Source organism: Colobus angolensis, unplaced genomic scaffold, assembly GCF_000951035.1.
Source record: "Colobus angolensis palliatus isolate OR3802 unplaced genomic scaffold, Cang.pa_1.0 Scaffold5, whole genome shotgun sequence".
NCBI classification, from domain to species: domain Eukaryota; kingdom Metazoa; phylum Chordata; class Mammalia; order Primates; family Cercopithecidae; genus Colobus; species Colobus angolensis.
Genome location: NW_012118487.1, coordinates 34,638,070 through 34,656,789, shown reverse-complemented (window position 1 = coordinate 34,656,789; position 18,720 = coordinate 34,638,070). Strand labels below are relative to the sequence as shown.

General features: G+C 39.6%; 1 protein-coding gene and 1 pseudogene across 3 annotated transcripts in view; one reads left to right on the top strand and one right to left on the bottom strand.

Annotated features, from left to right (window-relative positions):
* TRIM2 (tripartite motif containing 2) overlaps window positions 1-18,720 on the top strand; it is a 189,122-nt gene that overhangs the window by 149,087 nt on the left and 21,315 nt on the right. For both annotated transcript variants that reach the window (XM_011959780.1, XM_011959779.1), the window contains exons 7-8: window positions 15,173-15,276; window positions 15,520-15,687. In XM_011959780.1, coding sequence (XP_011815170.1) covers window positions 15,173-15,276; window positions 15,520-15,687 — 272 coding nt within the window. The remainder of the gene's footprint in view (window positions 1-15,172; window positions 15,277-15,519; window positions 15,688-18,720) is intronic.
* Window positions 8,043-9,384, bottom strand: LOC105524476 (annotated as a pseudogene). The gene has a single exon (XR_001003769.1). The product of XR_001003769.1 is annotated as an annexin A2 pseudogene (transcript).

Here is an 18,720-nt window from a genome sequence, read left to right as displayed (position 1 = left end):
TGTTGATGGACACTTAAGTTGATTCCATATCTTGGCTATTGTGAACAGTGCTGCAGTGAAACATGGGGGTGCAGATAACTCTTTGACATCCTGACTTCATTTTCTTTAGATATTTTAGATACAGTGAGTTCTAGATTTCTCTTCAAAGAATCAATATGTCAGTATGTTCAGTTCTTCGTCCTCCATTTTAAAGTTTAACTTCCTCGTAGTTTCAGAAACAACCTTTTCCATCAGTTTTAATTGGTAGTTCACATCTGTTCCCTGGTCACCTTCTCCATCCTGACTCATCCCGATCACCTGCTTTGACCTGAGTCACCTCTGTCACCTGCTCTGACCTAAGTCACCTTTAGTTACCTGTTCCTAACCGTCCTTCCCACCAAAATACTCACCTCACCACTCTGGCTCATACCCCTACTCTCTTTAAAATAGCCAATCAGAATTAGCTTATACTGTATGGTCCAACCCTAGCCAATAGGTGAATGACACAACAGTAGGGGCTACCTGCATCAGGAATAAGAACTCCTTCCCCTCCCTTGTCCAGGTGTGCTCTCGCCATTACTCCATTTGCAAGTTGCACTCTTCTATAGAAGTAAAAATTGCCTTGCTTAGAAAATTAAATTTATGTTCGAGTGCTATTTCTTTGCGGCACCAAAAATTTGTTTCTAACAGATATATACCCAGTACTGGGATTGCTGGTTCATATGATAGTCGTATTTTTAATTTTTTTGAGAACTTCCATACTGTTTTCCATAATGGCTGTACTAATTTACATTCCCACCAACCTGTGCCGGGGTCCACTGTCTCCACATCTCTGCCAACACTTGATATCTTTTATGTGTTTTTTGAGACAGAATCTTGCTCTGTTTCCCCAGGCTGGAGTACAATGGCGAGATCATGGCTCACTGCAGCCTCAACCTCCAGATCTTCCCACTAAAGCCCCCCAAGTAGCTGGGACCACAGGCATATGCCCCCATACCTGACTAATTTTTTCTTTTGTGTTTCTGGTAATAGCCATTCTAAGAGGTATGAGGTATTATCTCATTGTGGTTTTAATTTGCATATCCTGATGATTAATGATGTTCAACTTTTTTTTTTTTTTTTAAGATGAATTCTCACTCTGTTGCCAGGCTGGAGTGCAGTGGCATGATCTCAGCTCGTTGTAACTGCCGCCTCCCAGGTTCAAGTGATTCTCCTGCCTCAGCTTCCCAAGTAGCTGGGACTACAGGTGTGCACCACCACGCCTAGCTAATTTTTGTAGTTTTGGTAGAGACAGGGTTTCACCATGTTGGCCAGGATGGTCTCAATCTCTTGACCTTGTGATCCACCCACCTTGGTCTCCCAAAGTGCTGAGATTACATTTTTGATATACTGGTTGGCCATTTGTATGTCTTCTTTTGATAAATATCTATTCAGGTTCTTTGCCTGTTGTTTTTTTTTTAAATTTTATTTGTATTTTAAAAATACACATGGAGGCCGGCCTCAGTGGCTGATGCCTGTAATCCCAGCACCTTGGTAGGTCAAGGTGAGTGGATCACCTGAGGGCAGGAGTTCAAGGCCAGCCTAGCCAACATGATGAAACCTCATCTCTACTGAAAATACAAAAATTAGCCAGGTGTGGTGGCAAACGCCTGTAGTCCCAGCTACTCAGGAGGCTGATGCAGGAGAATCAATTGAACCCAGGAGGCAGAGGTTACAGTGAGCCAAGATCGCGCCACTGCATTCCAGCCTAAGTGACAGAGCAAGACTCTGTCTCAAAAAAAAAAAAAAAAAAAATAGACATGGGGTCTCACCTTGTTGCCCAGGCTGAATGCAAACTCTGGGCTCAATGGGCTCAAGCGATTCTCCCATCTCAACCTCTGGAGTAGCTGGAACTATAGGCATGCACCACCACACCCAGCCAACCTTTGCCTATTTTAAAATCAGGCTATTTTTTTTCATTCTGTTGAGTTGTTTGAATTCCTTGTGTATTTCGGATATTAACCTCTTATCAAGATATAATATTCTCCCATTCTGTATGTTGTCTCTTCACTCTGGTGATCCTTTGCTGTACAGCTCTTTAGTTTGATGTAACTCCATGTGTCCATTTTTGCTTTTGTTGTCTGTGCTTTTGCATTCATATTCAAAAAATCATTGCCCAGAACAGTGTCATGGAGTTTTTCCCTATGTTTTCTGCTAGTGGTTTTACAGTTTCAGGTGTTATGTTTAAGTCTCTGATCCAGTTTGAGTTGATTTTTGTATATGGTCTGAGATGAAAGTCTGATTTCATTCTTCTGCAGGTAGCTATCCAGTTTTCCTAGCATCATTTATTGAAGAGACTGATCTTTCCTCATTGTGTGCTGTTGGCATCTTTGTTGAAAATCAACTGTAAATGTGTGGATTTATTTCTGTGCTGTCTATTCTGTACCAATGGTCTATGTTTTTATGCCACTACCATGCTGTTTTGATTACTATAGCTTTGAAGTCGATTTTGAAATAAGATGGTATGATGCTTCCAGCTTCATTCTTTTGGCTCAACATTGCTTTGGCTATTTGGGAGTTTTTGTGGTTCCATATGAATTTTAGGATTGCTTTTTCTATTTCTGTGAAAAATGTCATTGATATTTTGATAGCAGTTGCATTTTAGATCACTTGGGGGTATGGGCATTTTGTTAATATTCTTCCAATCTATGAATATGAGCCATCTTTTTATTTATTTATGTTGTCTTCCATTTTTTTAATCAATGTCTTATAGTTTTCTGTGTACCGATCTTTTACCTCCTTGGTTAAATTCATTCCTACATTGTTGTTGTTGATCTTTTCTTGCATTCCTCTTTAACTTTACATTCAAATCCAGTATCTAGTCAAAAGACAACACTCACTATGCAATAATACACCTCAAAAAACATTTCTAGGGCACCTCGTGCCTGCCAGGCATTATTCTAGGTGATGGGAATATAGAGATGAAAGAAATGACATCTCTGTCACCCTCTTCAGCTGACAGTTTGGGATGATAGATGTATGAGCAACTAACAGCATGAGATAGGTGATGGTAAGCTGTAGAAATGGGAAGGAATTTAAACCAGGACTTTAATGATGGGTAGGACTTACCCAGGTTGGCAGGCAGAATTGGTGTCCCAGGCAAAGGGACCAGTGTGAAGAGGTACAGGAAGGTGAAGAGGAGAGGACATGATTGTTATTTCGAAGACACATCCCATATAGGGTGAAAAAGTTCAAAGAAATGAAAAGTAATGAGGTTGGACAAATCAGCAGTGCAGGCTGCTTGAACGCCCTCTGTGCTCTCACACACCTTTGTCCATGAATTCTTTTCCCAATTTTATCCTTGTCTCAAAAACCACCTTCTCTTTCAGAATCCACTTTGATTATTATTACTTATGCTTGGGTCTTATTACTCAAGATGGTAAATTCCTTGAGGTCAAGGATGGTGTCTTTAATCACATATAATTCCCGAAAAGTACCCAGAAGAATGCTTTGCGTAAGTACTTTGCTGATTTGAATAGGATAAGTTTTGAACTACCTTATGATTTAACTTCCCTCTTACCACTGTCAGGCTCCGGTTTGGAGGCCCAGGAACACGCAGATCAGGTGACAATGCATTCAGCTGCAGGGGTAATCATTCATACATATTCACACGCATGGGACTACGCTAGGCAATATCAAACAGCACTGGCCTAAGAACTTGGCTTTTCAACATTCGTACCTTTGACTACAAATCAGTGGAGTTTATGTTATAATTAAAACAGTTCAACTTTTGGCTGGATGTGGTGGCTCATGCCTGTAATCCTAGCACTTTGGGAGGCTGTGGCGGGCGGACTACCTGAGGTCAGCAGTTTGAGACCAGCTTGGCCAACATGGTGAGGCCCCATCTCTACTAAAAATATATATATATAAAAATCAGCCAGGCATGGTGGCATGCACCTGTAATCCCAGCTACCTGGGAGGCTGAAGCAGAAGAATTGCTGGAACCCAGGAGGTGGAGATGGCACTGAGCTGAGATCTTGCCAGTGTACTCCAGCCTGGGTGACAGAGCGAGACTCCCTCAAAAAAAAAAAAAAGAATTCAACTTTCTTCTACAATTGTGCCTTTGTGCTGTTAGGTCTGTGATAATAGAACATTTATGAATTGAATAATCATTTTGTACATGAGTTGAAGCCTGCCACATGTAATCCAGAAATCATTCAAAGCCAATCACATACACATGTGAGATGGCAACTGTGATTCTGCTTTTCAGCCGGTAATACACATACTAAGCTTTTTGTAGCACTGATTTTATGCTTAAAGATACATCGTTTTCATAAAACATGTATTGGTGTTTATACAACAACCCTAAATACATGTATTAATTTTATAGATTCATGACATTCATCATTTTCTGGGCAATACCTTTATATTTTTTGGGGTAATTTCAACTCAGATTTTCATATTTGCCCATTCATTATCCAGCCCCTTAGTTGGATGTGACTGCTGTCTGAGCACCTTCTATGCTAGGTCGTCCTTATAAAAGATGATGAGATACTTACTCGGATCTAGAGGAGGCTGCAGTTTAGAAGGGGACAGACTTGTAAAAGATGTAGCGACTTCAGTATAAATCAAGGCACAGAAGTCAGGATGGTGGGGGGAGTAGGCTGGCATGTGGAAGGAAGTTAAGGAAGGTTCCTAGAGATAACTTTTTTTTCTTTCTTTCTTTTTTTTTTTTTTTTGAGACAGTGTCTTGCTCTGCTGCCCAGGCTGAAGTGCAGTGGCATGATCTCAGCTTGCTGCAATCTCCACCTCCTGGGTTCAAGTAATTCTCCTGCCTCAGCCTCCCAAGTAGCTGGGGCTACAGGCATGTACCACCACACCTGGCTGATTTTTGTATTTTCAGTAGAGATGAGGTTTCACCATGTTGGCCAGGCTGGTCTTGAACTCCTGGCCTCAAATGATCTGCCCTCCTTGGCCTCCTAAAGTGCTGAGATTACAGACATAAGCCACCATGCCTGGCCCCTTGAGATAACATTTAAATTTAAGCTGGGTTTGAAAAAGAAAGAATTTATCAGATGGAAGGAGGAAAAGAGTGTTATAGAGGAAGGGAAAGCAGGTACAAAGACATGAAAGTGAGAAACTGAGTAGTTTGAGGAACTGTAAATGATTCCATTATCTTGGAGCATCAAATGAAATGAGATACAAGCAGAGATGAGCTTGTTTCCTTGATAAGGAGCTGGGACTTTGTTCTCTGAACCTGTGTTCCTCAAAGTGTGGTCCATAAACCACATGCACGAGAATGCCTTGAGGTGCCTGTTATAATTTAAAATTTCTGAATTCTAAACTGCACTTACAGAATTAGAATCTCATGAGATGGACCAAAGATCTGCATTCTGCAAGCTCCAGTGATACCTATGCATGCTAAGGTTTGGAAACCATAGTTATTATATAGGTGGTGAGAAGGCTTTGAATGGTGTAATGTAGTGTAGTGACTTACTAAGATAATTACTTTCCAGAGAACCTGGAGGCATTATAGGAGATCTATTGGAAATGTTTCCCAGGAAGCAGGGAGATGATTAAGAAGTTTTTGCAGTAGTCCACATGAGCTATTATAAGTGCCAGAATTAAGAGTGATGTGATGGAGTAGAGAGAAAACAGTATGTTTATAAAATGCTTTGGAAGGAGAGAGAGAAATTTGGTGAACAATTTAAACTCCTAGCTGTTAGACTTGAGTGCTGTAGGGAAGTGATGCAGTAGAGTAGATAGTTAAGGCTGTGAACTTTGAAGCTAGACTGCCCCAACACTGGTAGTTTTCTATCTGTGCAATTTTTGATAAGTTGCTTAGCCTCTCAGTGCCTCAGTTTCCTTTATAAAGTTACAAAGTTTCCTTTGTTTTGAGGATTAAATTAATTAACAGCAAAAAAAGTTTGGAACAATGCCTGGCACTAAATAGTGTCCAATACATTTTACAGAGGCAAAGTAGGTAGTACTAGTTAGCGTATTCATAGTTGTAGTCTAGAACTAATAGTTAACATAATTAGTTAGAAACATGGTAGATAAAGAGCTTGTCTTAGTCCATTTTCTGTTGCTGTAACAGAATACCTGAGACTGGTTAATTTATAAGGGAAAGAAGTTTATTTGGCTCGTGGTTCTGGTGGCTGTGAAGTCCAGAGGCATGGTGACAGCTTCTGGCTAGGGCTTTTGTACTGCATCATAATATGGTGGAAAAACGGAAGGATAAGTGAGCAAATGCAAAAGAGACCACAAGAGCAAGCTCAGCTCCCTTTTAAAACAATTCATTCGTGTGAGAACTCACCCCTCCAAAATGCTATTGATCTATTCATGAGGGATCTGCCCTCACAACCCAATAACCCCTTAAAAACCTGACCTCCCAACACTACCACATTGGGAATTCAGGTTCTAATAACCGGAACTTTTTCGGGGGGACCCATTCAAACTATATCAGAGACCAGAAGTTTAATTGCTCACACCTGTAATCCCAGCACTTTGGGAGGCTGAGGTGGGTGGGTCACGAGGTCAGGAGTTCGAGACCAGCCTGACCAACATGGTGAAACCCTGTCTGTACTAAAAACACAAAAATTAGCCGGGTGTGGTGGCAGGTGCCTGTAATCCCAGCTACTCAGGAGATTTAAGAATCGCTCGAACCCAAGAGGTAGAGGTTGCAGTGAGCTGAGATCATGCCATTGCACTCCAGCCTGGGTGACAGAACAAGACTCCATCTCAAAAAAAAAAAAAAAAAAAAAAGTTTAATTGCCCAGCTTGAATCCCAGCCTGCTATTATTAGCCATATGACTTAGGGGAACTCTCTGTGCCTTAGTTTATCTGTAAAATGGGAATGATATTAATGTATACCATATATGGTGAGGATTAAAATAATGCAAGTAAAGGCTTAGAACAGTGCAGGCACATGGTAAGGACTCAATAAATATTGACTACTATTGTCATTATCATTATTAACCAAGAAAAGGAAGCTAAGATGAAGAGCATATATGTTTCAGTTTTGATCTTCCAGGTTGAAGTGTATAGCAGGCAGTTTGTAGTACAGGTTTGGAGCTCAGCAAAGAGGTCAGAGCTAGAGACATAAATTTGGAAGCAAAAAGTATAGAGAAGTTACTTCAAATCATGAGTTTCAGTGAAATGTCAAAGATAAATGTTGTCATTCAGGAAGGAATAGATGGGGAATGGAAGCAGGAGAAAGGAAGAGGCATTTTCTGAACCAGGCATTGTGCTACTTACAATTCTTAGTAGATATAATATACTTTCCGTTCCCAATGACTCTACAGTATCATATTTGTTATGCTGGAGCCAAGCCATACTGGCTTATTCAGTGACTTCTTGTTGGTAGCTTGCAATTGGCCTTGATGAAAGCATTTACACTGTAGAAATGGGAAATGCTACAAGTCAGAGCTCCCCTGTCCTCTGAGGCTCCCAGCCCTTGCCCTGCCAAGAGCTACGTTACTAAGACAACATACAATTATCCTTGCTGTTGAAGAAATGGAAGCTTAGAGAAGTGAAGCCCCTGCCTTTTAAATTGCACAATGATTCGTCTTCATTGAAAATGCCCTTTAACTACTGTGGTTTTCCAAAGTTGAGATATTTGATGCTTCTCATACTTGAAAACTTAATTGTATGCCCACTGTGAGTGAGTTATTACATTACTCTAACACTGTATTAGGAAACAATCCTGAATGAGTTTAGAGAAATAGTTTAGAGCATCTGTTGATGATGATTTAAAACACAGGGATTATATTTCCTTGACTGTTAAAGAGTTTGCTGACTAGAAGCCATGAGCTGGTTTTATCAGCTATTATACTAAAAAGAGTCATTGAACAAAGGGGAAGTCAGATGATGTGGGAGGGAGTGAAAGAATTACAGGTAAATAGTCTCAAATTGTTTAACTCATTATATACCATACCTTAATGAGTTGATGAGAAGTTAAATGAAACACTCACTTTACTCTAGAACAGTGTAATTTAAAATGGATGTATAAAATTGCTTAGCATGAATCCAGAGACTTTACAGGAAAAAAAATATATATATATTTTTAACTTATTTCTAAAGTACAGATTCAGTTTATTAATCTGTTTATGACACAGTTCACAGGAGGCAAAGTGTTTCACATCACAGAGTTCGCTTCCAACTCCTGGGAATGTTCATTTCTTTGGCTTACAGGAGAGACTAGACAGGAAAGCCAGGCACTGCTTAGGCAACTAAAATGAGGTGGGGGGCAATGCTAATATCATCCTCACAAAAACAGCCACAGGGACTGTTAGTCACAAGCTGGTTTTCTGGACCTGTTAGCAGGAAGTATGGGGAGCATCATTTCTGGATGCTCATGCTGTGTCGAGCTTCAGCCATCTCCAACACACAGGTACAGCACCCTTAGTGTCTTGCTGGATGTAATAGTACAGGGACTTATTGTACTTTCTCTTGAATTCAGACCTAATTTTCAACATGTCCACCTCATTGTGGGAGACCATGATTCTGATCAGTACCTTTATCTCGAGTCCCCTTGCCCTTCATGGAGTGGTACAGCCAGTCAGCAAAATACAAGGGTTTGTTCTGAATACACTGGACCAGCTTCAGGAAAACATTTTCCAGGTCTCCATTAACCTCTTTCTTGATGCTCTCCAACATGTCATAAGGGCTGTAGCTCTTGTGCCTATTAAATACTTTCTGGAGGTGGGACATGCTCTGCTCAGTCATGATGGTGATCCACGTGGGAACATCAGTTCCTTTCCTCTTCACCCACGTGTCATAGAGATCCCAGGCATTTTGGTCAATCAGTTCATAATCAATGACAGAGCCGTCCTCTGCTCTTCTACCCTTTGCTAGGGCAACGCGTCTGGTGACTTGCAGAAGTCACCAGATGTGTCCGAAATAATGTCCTTCTCTAGATCAGTCTTGTACATTTCCTTTAGACTCTGTTAATTTCTTGCAGCTCCTGGTTAGTTTTCGAGCAGATGATCTCAATGAGGGGGTCCTCGTTGGTTCCCAGCCCCTTCATGGAAGCTTTTAGCTCAGAAGCGTCATACTGAGCAGGTGTCTTTAATAGGCCCAAAGCCACTATCTAGGTGGCCAGATAAGGCTGACTTCAGTGCTGATGCAAATTCCTTTTTGGTCCTTCTCTGGTAGGTGAAGGCAATATCCTGTCTCTGTGCATTGCTGTGGTTAGTCAAAATGTTGACAGTGGTGATCTCATCCATACCTTTGGTCTTGATGGCCATTTCAGTGTTCAGAGCGTCCTGTTCAGCGTCAAAGTTGGTGTAGGCTTTGACTGACCCATATGCACTTAGGGGTGTAGAGTGTTCACCCTCCAAGCTGAGCTTGCACAGGATTTCATGAACAGCAGACATTTTGAAGGAAGCTGGACTGAGCACCGAGATCTGAGAGCGTCCCCAGATGCTAAGCTGAAAATATATTATTTTATGCCCCTCTCCCCTGCCCCACCTCTGCAAACTACCACCTTTCCTCCCTAAAATATATGAGGAGGGAGGTCATGCAAAGTTGGCATCTTAGTTCATTATAGGACCATCACCCCATCCTTGAGAATCTCATCCTTGGGAACTCTTCTTGCATTTCGAGAGGAAAAAGATGTGACTAATATTGACTAAGTGCTAGGCACTGTGCTGTGTTATAGAGTGAGGTGGTGAACAGGACGGATGTTGCTCCTGCCCTCAAGCAGCTTACAGTGTAGTGAAGGATACAGACAGTTAAATAAAGTATCATGTGTTAAAGGATGGGGTTTTCTAAAGGATTTTAAAGAGAAAACATGATTCATGGGAGCCCAAAATGTAATTATCTTCACCCCTGAAACCCAGAAGAAGCCATGTGTATATTGGGGAAAAAAGTGTTATGTAAAGGATCAGGGGAACCAGGTTTTATTCTTCCCCTTGTCTCTGACAATCTCTGCAATGTGTCTAGCTTCAACTTTCTCATCTATAAAATGGGGATGATAATGTTTGTCCTGCTATCTCATGGGATGGTATGTGAGAGAATGTATATGAAAGTGCTATAAATATGATTGAACATTTTGTTTTCTAGCGATGTAATGGGGGTTGTAATTTACTCATTTGTTAGTAACTTCTTCATGCACTTTTTCATCCAGCAAACATTTGTTAAACATCTAGTTGATTGAAGATCCTGTGTTAGATACTACACTTGGCTGAGTTTCATCTTGTTGCATCATTCCATTCAAAACATCTAGATTTATTTAGCACTGACTTCCTTTATTTCTTTCTTTATTTTTTATTATTATTTTTCTTTTTGAGATGGAATCTTACAGGCTGAAGTGCAATGGCATGATCCCAGCTCACTGCAACCACTGTCTCCTGGGTTCAAACCATTCTCTTGCCTCAGCCTCCTGAGAAACTGGGATTACAGGCATGTGCCACCATGCTCAGCTAATTTTTTGTATTTTTAGTAGAGATGGGGTTTCATTTTGTTGGCCTGGCTGGTCTCAAATTCCTGACCTCAAGTGATCCACCCGCCTTGGCCTCCCAAAGTGCTGGGATTACAGGCATGAGCCATTGTGCCCGGCCATCTTTAATTTCACATGAACTTGGAATGGGTGGTGAGAGGAAATCTGCGTTTATTGATCCCCTATTTCAGTCTAAGGGTTCACCTTCTGTAATCTTCCTGGAGGGGTAGGTAGAAGTGACCAGGAAGAATATGGGTGAGAAGCTGTTGAATTAAAAATTCATTTTGTGCTTCATAGGTTAGACTTGTATCTGGAAAAACAAAATGGTTTAATTATGGAATTATAGAATAATTGTCAAATTGATTATAGTTACTTTAAAAATTCTTGTTATTCATTTTACTAGCTAATATGTAACCATCAAATGAAATCTTTTACATTAAAGTAGATAAAAAAAGATTTTATAAGTATTATATGTGTTTTGTGTTATTTATATTTGTTATGAAAGAACTAGTTTTTAAAATATATTTAGAATACTTTAGAGAGAGAAAAGAGACTTTCTACAAATGAAATAGAATTTAGTGAAAAGCTTGAAGAGTAAGGCATGATCCCAAATTATTTCTAACTTCTGGAATTTTCTTAAGACACTTTACAAACACTTGAACATTTCAGCATAATGACAATATGCTATAGTGCTGCATCACCATCAAGATATTTCTAGTTTAACTGTTGGTGAAAATGGTCAGCATCAATTGTCCTCCCAAGTATACGCTAGTGGTGTCCTTTTAATCTTCAGGAGTAATGCACTGATTCTGCTGTGCTTTCAGATAGAGTTTAAAAAATAATAATAATCAATAATCTCCAATATGACAAAAGATGTCCGTAAGAATAAGGAGATGTTACCAGGAATGCCAACCAGCCATTCAGAAACCGAGCCATGGAGCTTAAAGAAAATAATTTTTTTAAACAATATTACAAAATAAGAATGGTAGTCCCTGTTTCATCTAGCTTCTTTCAAAAATATATAAGCAATATTAGACAAACAGATGTTCCTGCGACCTTGTGATTTAATTTACATGTGGGCAACAGACTTGATCTCTCCTTAAATTCAAACCAAGAATAAGAGCTGGGCCAACACATTGCCCTTGAGTTCAGCAGAGGTCATGGAACCTCTTTCCAGCAGTGTGGTCTTTTGCAACACAGTCCATTGCTCTTGTGACCTAGTATTAGCAGGTATGGAACATCTCACATTCATTTCAAGCTAGGCATAGAGTCTTCCTTCTCCTTGCTCTGAATGGTATATTACTATGGCATCCAACTAAATATCTTTCCAAGTTTTAAAATTATACCCCAAAATACAACTATTGCCCATTTCTACTCACACTGAAAAAATGTGTGTTTATTTCTGTAAAGAACAAAAAGTGTTAGTATTTTTTGCTCATATTTTCCCTCCTCCAACATCATGTCCATATTTTCAAAAGGAAAACAGACTCTTTTTGACTAAGACACCTCCTTGACTAGTACTAAAGCACTATTTTCTCTGTTTTTTTCTCTTCCTTTTATCAGCTGCTACTGCCTGCAGGGTCTTCTGAATAGAATAGTCATCTTCTAGCAGGATAGACAAAAGGTTAGAGGAAGGAGAGCAGCAGGAAGTTTTTGTCCCTACCTGGACCACAAGGACAGTAAATCAGTGTTCATCTACTCTGTTCGGGTGTTTCTTAACCCCTTCTCTCTTTTTTTTCAGTATCTCTTTTCCCCTACCTGTATGCCCTCTAAGCCTTGGATGCACTTTTAGCTTTATATAAGCAAGAATCTAGAACAGTCTGAGTTTTATACAGAATCACTTCTTCTTTGGTTTATGGTCCAGTCTCAGTTAATTGGTCCTCATTTCCTCATATTGTTTAATTCCATGCTTGTGTTTATCAATTTTTTTTTTTTTTTTTTGTAGAGACGGTTTCTCACTGTGTTGCCCAGGCTGTCTTGAACTCTCTTGGCCTCAAGCAGTCCTCCTGCCTCAGCCTCCCAAAGTGCTGTGATTACAGGCACGAGCTATGATGCCTGGCCTATAAAATGTTTTTCATAAATGAAGTTTTTATTCCTGAGACCCTGGCTTGTCCATACCACCTTTGAAAAATTATTTCTAAGCTGAGCATTTTAGAATTGTTCCTGTTTCTAGCCCATCTGTTTTGCTGTACCTGTTACCTAGCTGTTATTCAGACATGGGGGAAAGACGAAAAATAATACTTGTTTTAAAACAAATATAAAATAAAAATGGCAGTGCCTGTTTCATCTAGCTTCTTTCAAAAACATATAAGAAATGTTAGACAAATAGATGTTCCTCCGACCTTGTGATTTAATTTACATGTGGGCAACAGACTCAAGCTCTCCTTACCTTCAACCATGTTGGCACATATCCCCTTCGAGGGCCAGCCACTCCTTTCCTGCTCCCCGCTACCAGAAACAACTCGCCATTTCAAGAATGTTCATTGATTCCATATTCATGCATGTTATTGGGATTCTATGTGGATCAAGTATCAAAGATCCTTTCTTCTGGTACATTTGGATTAAAATATGACAGTATCTGGATCTCAAATTTTTCTTTCACGCTGGTGCTAGTAGATGAGATGCAGAGTTAGTGAGTAAACTTGATAGGGTCCATGATTCAATGAACTGACTATCACATGGGTATGGTGAGAACCAGCTCATCTATGATGATTCTGCCCAGCAGTTTTGTTGTTGATTTTATTCTAAGTTTAATCCATCACCAATTTCAATTCCTAAATCCAAAAATCTGTTTCAGACAAATCTATTCCCAAACAGTGTTTAAGCAGGTGTTTGACATTAGCCATCACCAGTGCATCCTTGTCTACCGTTTCCTAAGGCACTGCATTGATGTCGAAAAACAAAATAGCAAATGGCTCTTTTTTTTTTTTTTTGAGACAGTGTCTTGCTCTGTCATCTAGGCTAGAGTGCAGTGGTATAATCTCGGCTCACTGCACCCTCCACCTCCCATGTTTAAGCGATTCTCCCGCCTCAGCCTACCGAGTAGCTAGGATTACGGGCACACACCACCATGCCCAGTTAATTTTTGTATTTTTAGTAGAGATGGGGTTTCACCATGTTGGCCAGGCTGGTCTCGAACTCCTGACCTCAGGTGGTTCATCCACTTCAGCCTCCCAAAGTGCTGGGATTATAGGCATGAGCCACTGCGCCCAGCCCAAATTGCTCTTTTGAATATAAATGAAATTATAAACGTAAAGAATGGTTCTCTCTCTCTAACTAGGAAACATTTAGCTTTCTTCATGGTCATTTTTGAGCAAAATTCATTGTTTCCATTCATTAATATTTACATCATCTTATTGAAATAAATTATAAAAACTTCCTTTGAAACAAAACCAGACGTCTGTTAACCTGTAGATGATTTGCTGTTTTCCTCTCTGCCTCATCTATTCTTTTAAAAGAGAGTCTAGTATGGCCAGGTGTGGTGGTTATCGTGGTATGTACCTATAGTTCCAACTACTCGAGAAGCTAACACCAGAGAATCCTTAGGCCCAGGAGTTTGAGACCAGTCTGGACAATGTCGCAAGACCCTGTCTCAAACAAACAAAAGAAAACAAATCAAAAAAAGTATCTAGTATGGGTGGAAATATTTTCTTGGGTTAATGAATTTCCTTTTGCCTTTCTTATTTAATCTACAAAGCACCCTGTGAGAATATGTTTTTATAATTTCAGGAAGAATATCCAGCCTGTGATATATTGAATCTTTGAAAATAATCTCTAAGTAAATCTGTAATATGAAAATTAGCCTACTGTTTTTATAACATCTGTGGCCTTTGGTCTGTTAAATGTACTGAAAGTCAAGAGTCCACATTTCTTCCAAGAGCTGCTGAGTGAGAGGGTGGAATTTTGGCAAAACTGTAAAATAAGGCCCCTCTCCTGTTGCATATCCTCAGGGCAGGGCCCCTTTGCCAGGTTCCCTTCTCCCACTAAAACCCAGAATGGCAGGACCCAAACTGAGTCTGAACCATCCCACATGCCCCCCACACCCCAAATGCAAACCAGGTCCACAAAGATAGAAGACAGGGGCAGAGTGAGCAGGGCTGAGAATGTTCATTCTGAGAATGCCATGCCCAAGGCAGCACAGACCTGGCAGATAGCAGTGGCATAGGGTAAAGTGGGAAAGCCATGTCAGATAAAGGCAGGCCATATTAGTTTTTATTATGATATCTTTGTGGGATCTAAGAATATTTTAAACATGTTATATCCTAAATGTGGCTTTTTTAAAGCAATTAGTTTGCTCAGTCACTTTTTTCTTTAAACCATAGATTTAGAGGGAAACTGGTCCTGTTAGCTCAATTCAATGAAAAACAACAAGCTTTTGAAAAGAGTTATTAAGAGGCACTTTATATTTCTCAAGTTAGTCTACATGTTGTCACTTAGGAAGTACTTTTTACTTTCTCAGGCCTGTAACAGATGATATGGGAGAAACAGAATTATAAAAAATAGTTTCCAACTTTTAAAAATATGCAGCTACAAATTAATAAGAGAAGATTGACATTTGCTTTAAAAAGTGATTTTGCAGAGACTATTGGTCAGGGAGAGAGGTTTAATAGCATATGGATTTGGTCATTGAGCAGGGAGGGTGCCCTTTTTTTAAAGTATATTTTAAAACAATGCATTCTCAGCTACCTATGGAAATCTGAATTATTCTCTTGCTGAAACAGAGAAATCTAACCCTTTAGTGCTTAATTTTTACGGTTTTATCATTTATTTTAGGTACCAAAGGAAGAAATAAAGGAGAGTTTACAAATCTTCAGGGGGTAGCTGCATCTACAAGTGGAAAGATATTAATTGCAGACAGTAACAACCAATGTGTGCAGGTACAGCCCCTAATTACATACCTTTAACTACTTATATTGATAAAAATAGATATAGTTACATATTTTCCTACTTCAGACTTAAGATAGATGGTGTAAGGAAAAAAGCTTATGTGCATGTAGACTTTTCTTCAAATAGAGTTTGCATGTTCTGATCTCTGTATGTATGGCAGATGTTTTTGCCTATGTCTTCCTCAGTGATGCCTGTGCTAGTTCACATTCCAATGAATGTAATTTATTTCACAGATATTTTCCAATGACGGCCAGTTCAAAAGTCGTTTTGGCATACGGGGACGCTCTCCGGGGCAGCTGCAGCGGCCCACAGGAGTGGCTGTACATCCCAGTGGGGACATAATCATTGCCGATTATGATAATAAATGGGTCAGCATTTTCTCCTCTGATGGGAAATTTAAGGTAAGATTAACTACTAATTGTTCACTAAACAATGGAGAGGAGGAATAGGAAATACAAGATGAAATTGTGTATTTCTTTTTTGAGATGCCATGCAACATTCAACAATTCTTTATACACAAAGACATCTGGACATCTAAGTTTGTGAAGTGAGAGTAACAGTGATAATTTCATAAGTCTATTCATATATATCCTAAATGTGGTTTTGTTTTTTAAAGCAATTAGGTTGCTTGGTCACTTTTTTCTTTAAAACCATAGATTTAGAGGGAAACTGGTCCTGTTACCTCAATTCAATGAAAAACAACAAGCTTTTGAAAAGCGTTATTAAGAGGCAGTTTATATTTCTCAAATTAGTCTACATGTTGTCACTTAGGAAGTACTTTTTACTTTCTCAGGCCTGTAACAGATGATATGGGAGAAACAGAATTGTAAAAAATAATTTCCACCTTTTAAAAATGTGCAGGCTCATTTCGGAAAAAAGACTCATACACAAGAAATGACAGAAAACAATTTGTGTCAGTCTCTAATGAGTCATACACACTGATACGATCTGAAAACATATTGCTAAAGTATATAATATGGGATTTGGAAAGAAAAGAAAATGAAGGCTGAATTTCCAGAGAAAATGCAAGTGGAGCTATACTTTGAGGGATCCCATTGTTTGATATATTTGCTGTCATTCCCAGCATCAGCTTTTTGCAAATAAAGATTTGACTCAGTGTCTTCACCAAATCACCAAAGAGTAGACAGCCCTCTGGTGATAACAGAAATCTCTCTTATGAGGTGTCATCAAAGAATTGTATCAGCCTGCCCATTTTCTACATTTGTTCATAAGAAAATTATAAGACATCTTGTCAAAGATCTTTGTAAGGGCCAATTGCACTGTGCCTTATATATTTCCCTGTCCAGCCTACTGGAGGCTTCTATTTCTGTTGACAACATGAGTTTTAACTCAGATCAACCCATTGCCATTCCAGCTTATTACTGTTTGACCATCGGCAAATCGTAACTTCCTTGAGCTTCAATAGCCTCGAATTTAAAATTTTGATTTAAAAAAGATCTGTCTTGCCTGGGCATGGTGGCTCATGCCTGCAATCCCAGCACTTTGGGATTGAAGTAGGAGGATCGCTTGAGCTCAGGAGTTCAAGACCAGCCTGGGAAACATGGCAAGACCCGGCCTCTACAAAAAATAAAAAAAAATTAGCCAGGTGTGGTTGCGCAGGCCTGTAGTCCCAGCCACTTGGGAGGCTGAGGTGGGAGGATTGCTTGAGCCCAGAAGTTAGAGGCTGCAGTCGCCCATGACTACACTAGTGCACTGCAGCCTGGGTGACAGAGTAAGACCCTGTCTCAAAAGAGAAAAAGACCTATCTCATAGGATTTAAGCAAAGACTAAATGAGATTTTATGTGCCATATACAAAATAAAGATCTAAGAAATGAATGTTCTTTTCCATGCCGCTAGTAACCCTGTCCAAAAAAATGAAGTCTTGTTTGGTCAGCTATGGTTTGGGCTTCATGTCCTCACACAGGCACCTGGTGGTCATCACTTTCTTGTCTAGGAGTTTGGAGATGCTGCTTTTCATAATCCATTCTGGAATTCTAAAGATTACTCAAAGTGTACTCACTGGTTTCTTATTGGAAGAATTTCTATTTTCCTTTTTAAAGTCTTCAGATTGCTGTGGTCCCCTCATTGTTTTTATTAAATGAGTTACTTACATAATTGTGAAACTCTCAGATTTGAGCCTCTGTTTTGTGTGAGGCAGCATCTTGTCAATTCTGGAGACTGAAAAGGTGTCATTTTTTATTCCACAATATTGCATGTAATTTCTTCAATCACCCTTGAATTTTTGGTTCCACTAGAAATTTAATGGCTCTGTATGGTGACCACATATACATAAAAATCTCCTGACTTTCTGTAACTCTAACTTCTTCCCCCCCTTTTTTTTTTTTTTTTGCATTTTAATAATTGTATATGTGGTAAGACATACCCAAATATGACAAGTTTAATGTGAATACTTATATCTTGAATATCTTGAAAATGTGTATATAGTTTGGAGGCAACCCATTTGTTTGTGTTTTATACTCTAGCAAAACTGTGATCTGTCTTCGTAAATTCAGAAGCTAATACTAAAATAGGTTCACATACGGAGACAGGAGTTTTATGTCTAAGGAAGAGAAGGGCTCTCTAAGCATTTTTTGTTCAGCGGTTCAATAGTCTATCTGTAACAGACACTCTTAGAAGAACTGGGTTCTTAGAGTTGGAATATGAAGGGTAATAATGGGAATAAAGTCTAAAGAACACTCATGCCCCCTAGAGGATTGGGGGAGTGGAGGTGGTGTAGTTTCAGCAATACCCTTTTCTATGATAGGTGTTGATCAAAACCCAAAGGGTAAAAGGATAGCACATGAAAACACTTTAGGACCCTCACAGGAGTTCATCCAAGTGGAATATCCACAGGTATAGGCAGAAATACTTATTTTCTTCTGTTGTGGGACTCAGTAAAATTAAACAGGTGCTGAGAAAGACATACGTTTAACACCAGTATAGACTCTTTGTATTTATTCCTAGTAGTTCCAGAGATGTAACATCTTATCTCCTTTTCTTTCTTTTATTCACCAATTTATTAGCCCTAATTTTTATTTCTCTCTGCTTCCTCTAAATTTATTCTATCTTCCGCACTGCCTCCTATCATCTAGCCCATCTAGAAACCTTTTCTATCCAAACAAATAGAGACACCTTTAGCCACCTTACTGTAAAATATCTCATCTCTTTCCTGTTCAATTTAAGGACCTATTTGTTGAGTTAAATACCCTGATTAAACCATTCCAAAGGCAGGATTAAAATATTTTTGCTGGGCGAGGCTCAGTGACTCGCACCTGTAATCCCAGCACTTTGGGAGACTGAGGTGGGCAGATCACCTGAGATCAGGAGTTCAAGACCAGTCTGGCCAACATGGTGATGGGTGCCTGTAATTCCAGCTACTTGGGAGACTGAGGCAGGAGAATCGCTTGAACCCGGGAGGCAGAGGTTGCAGTCA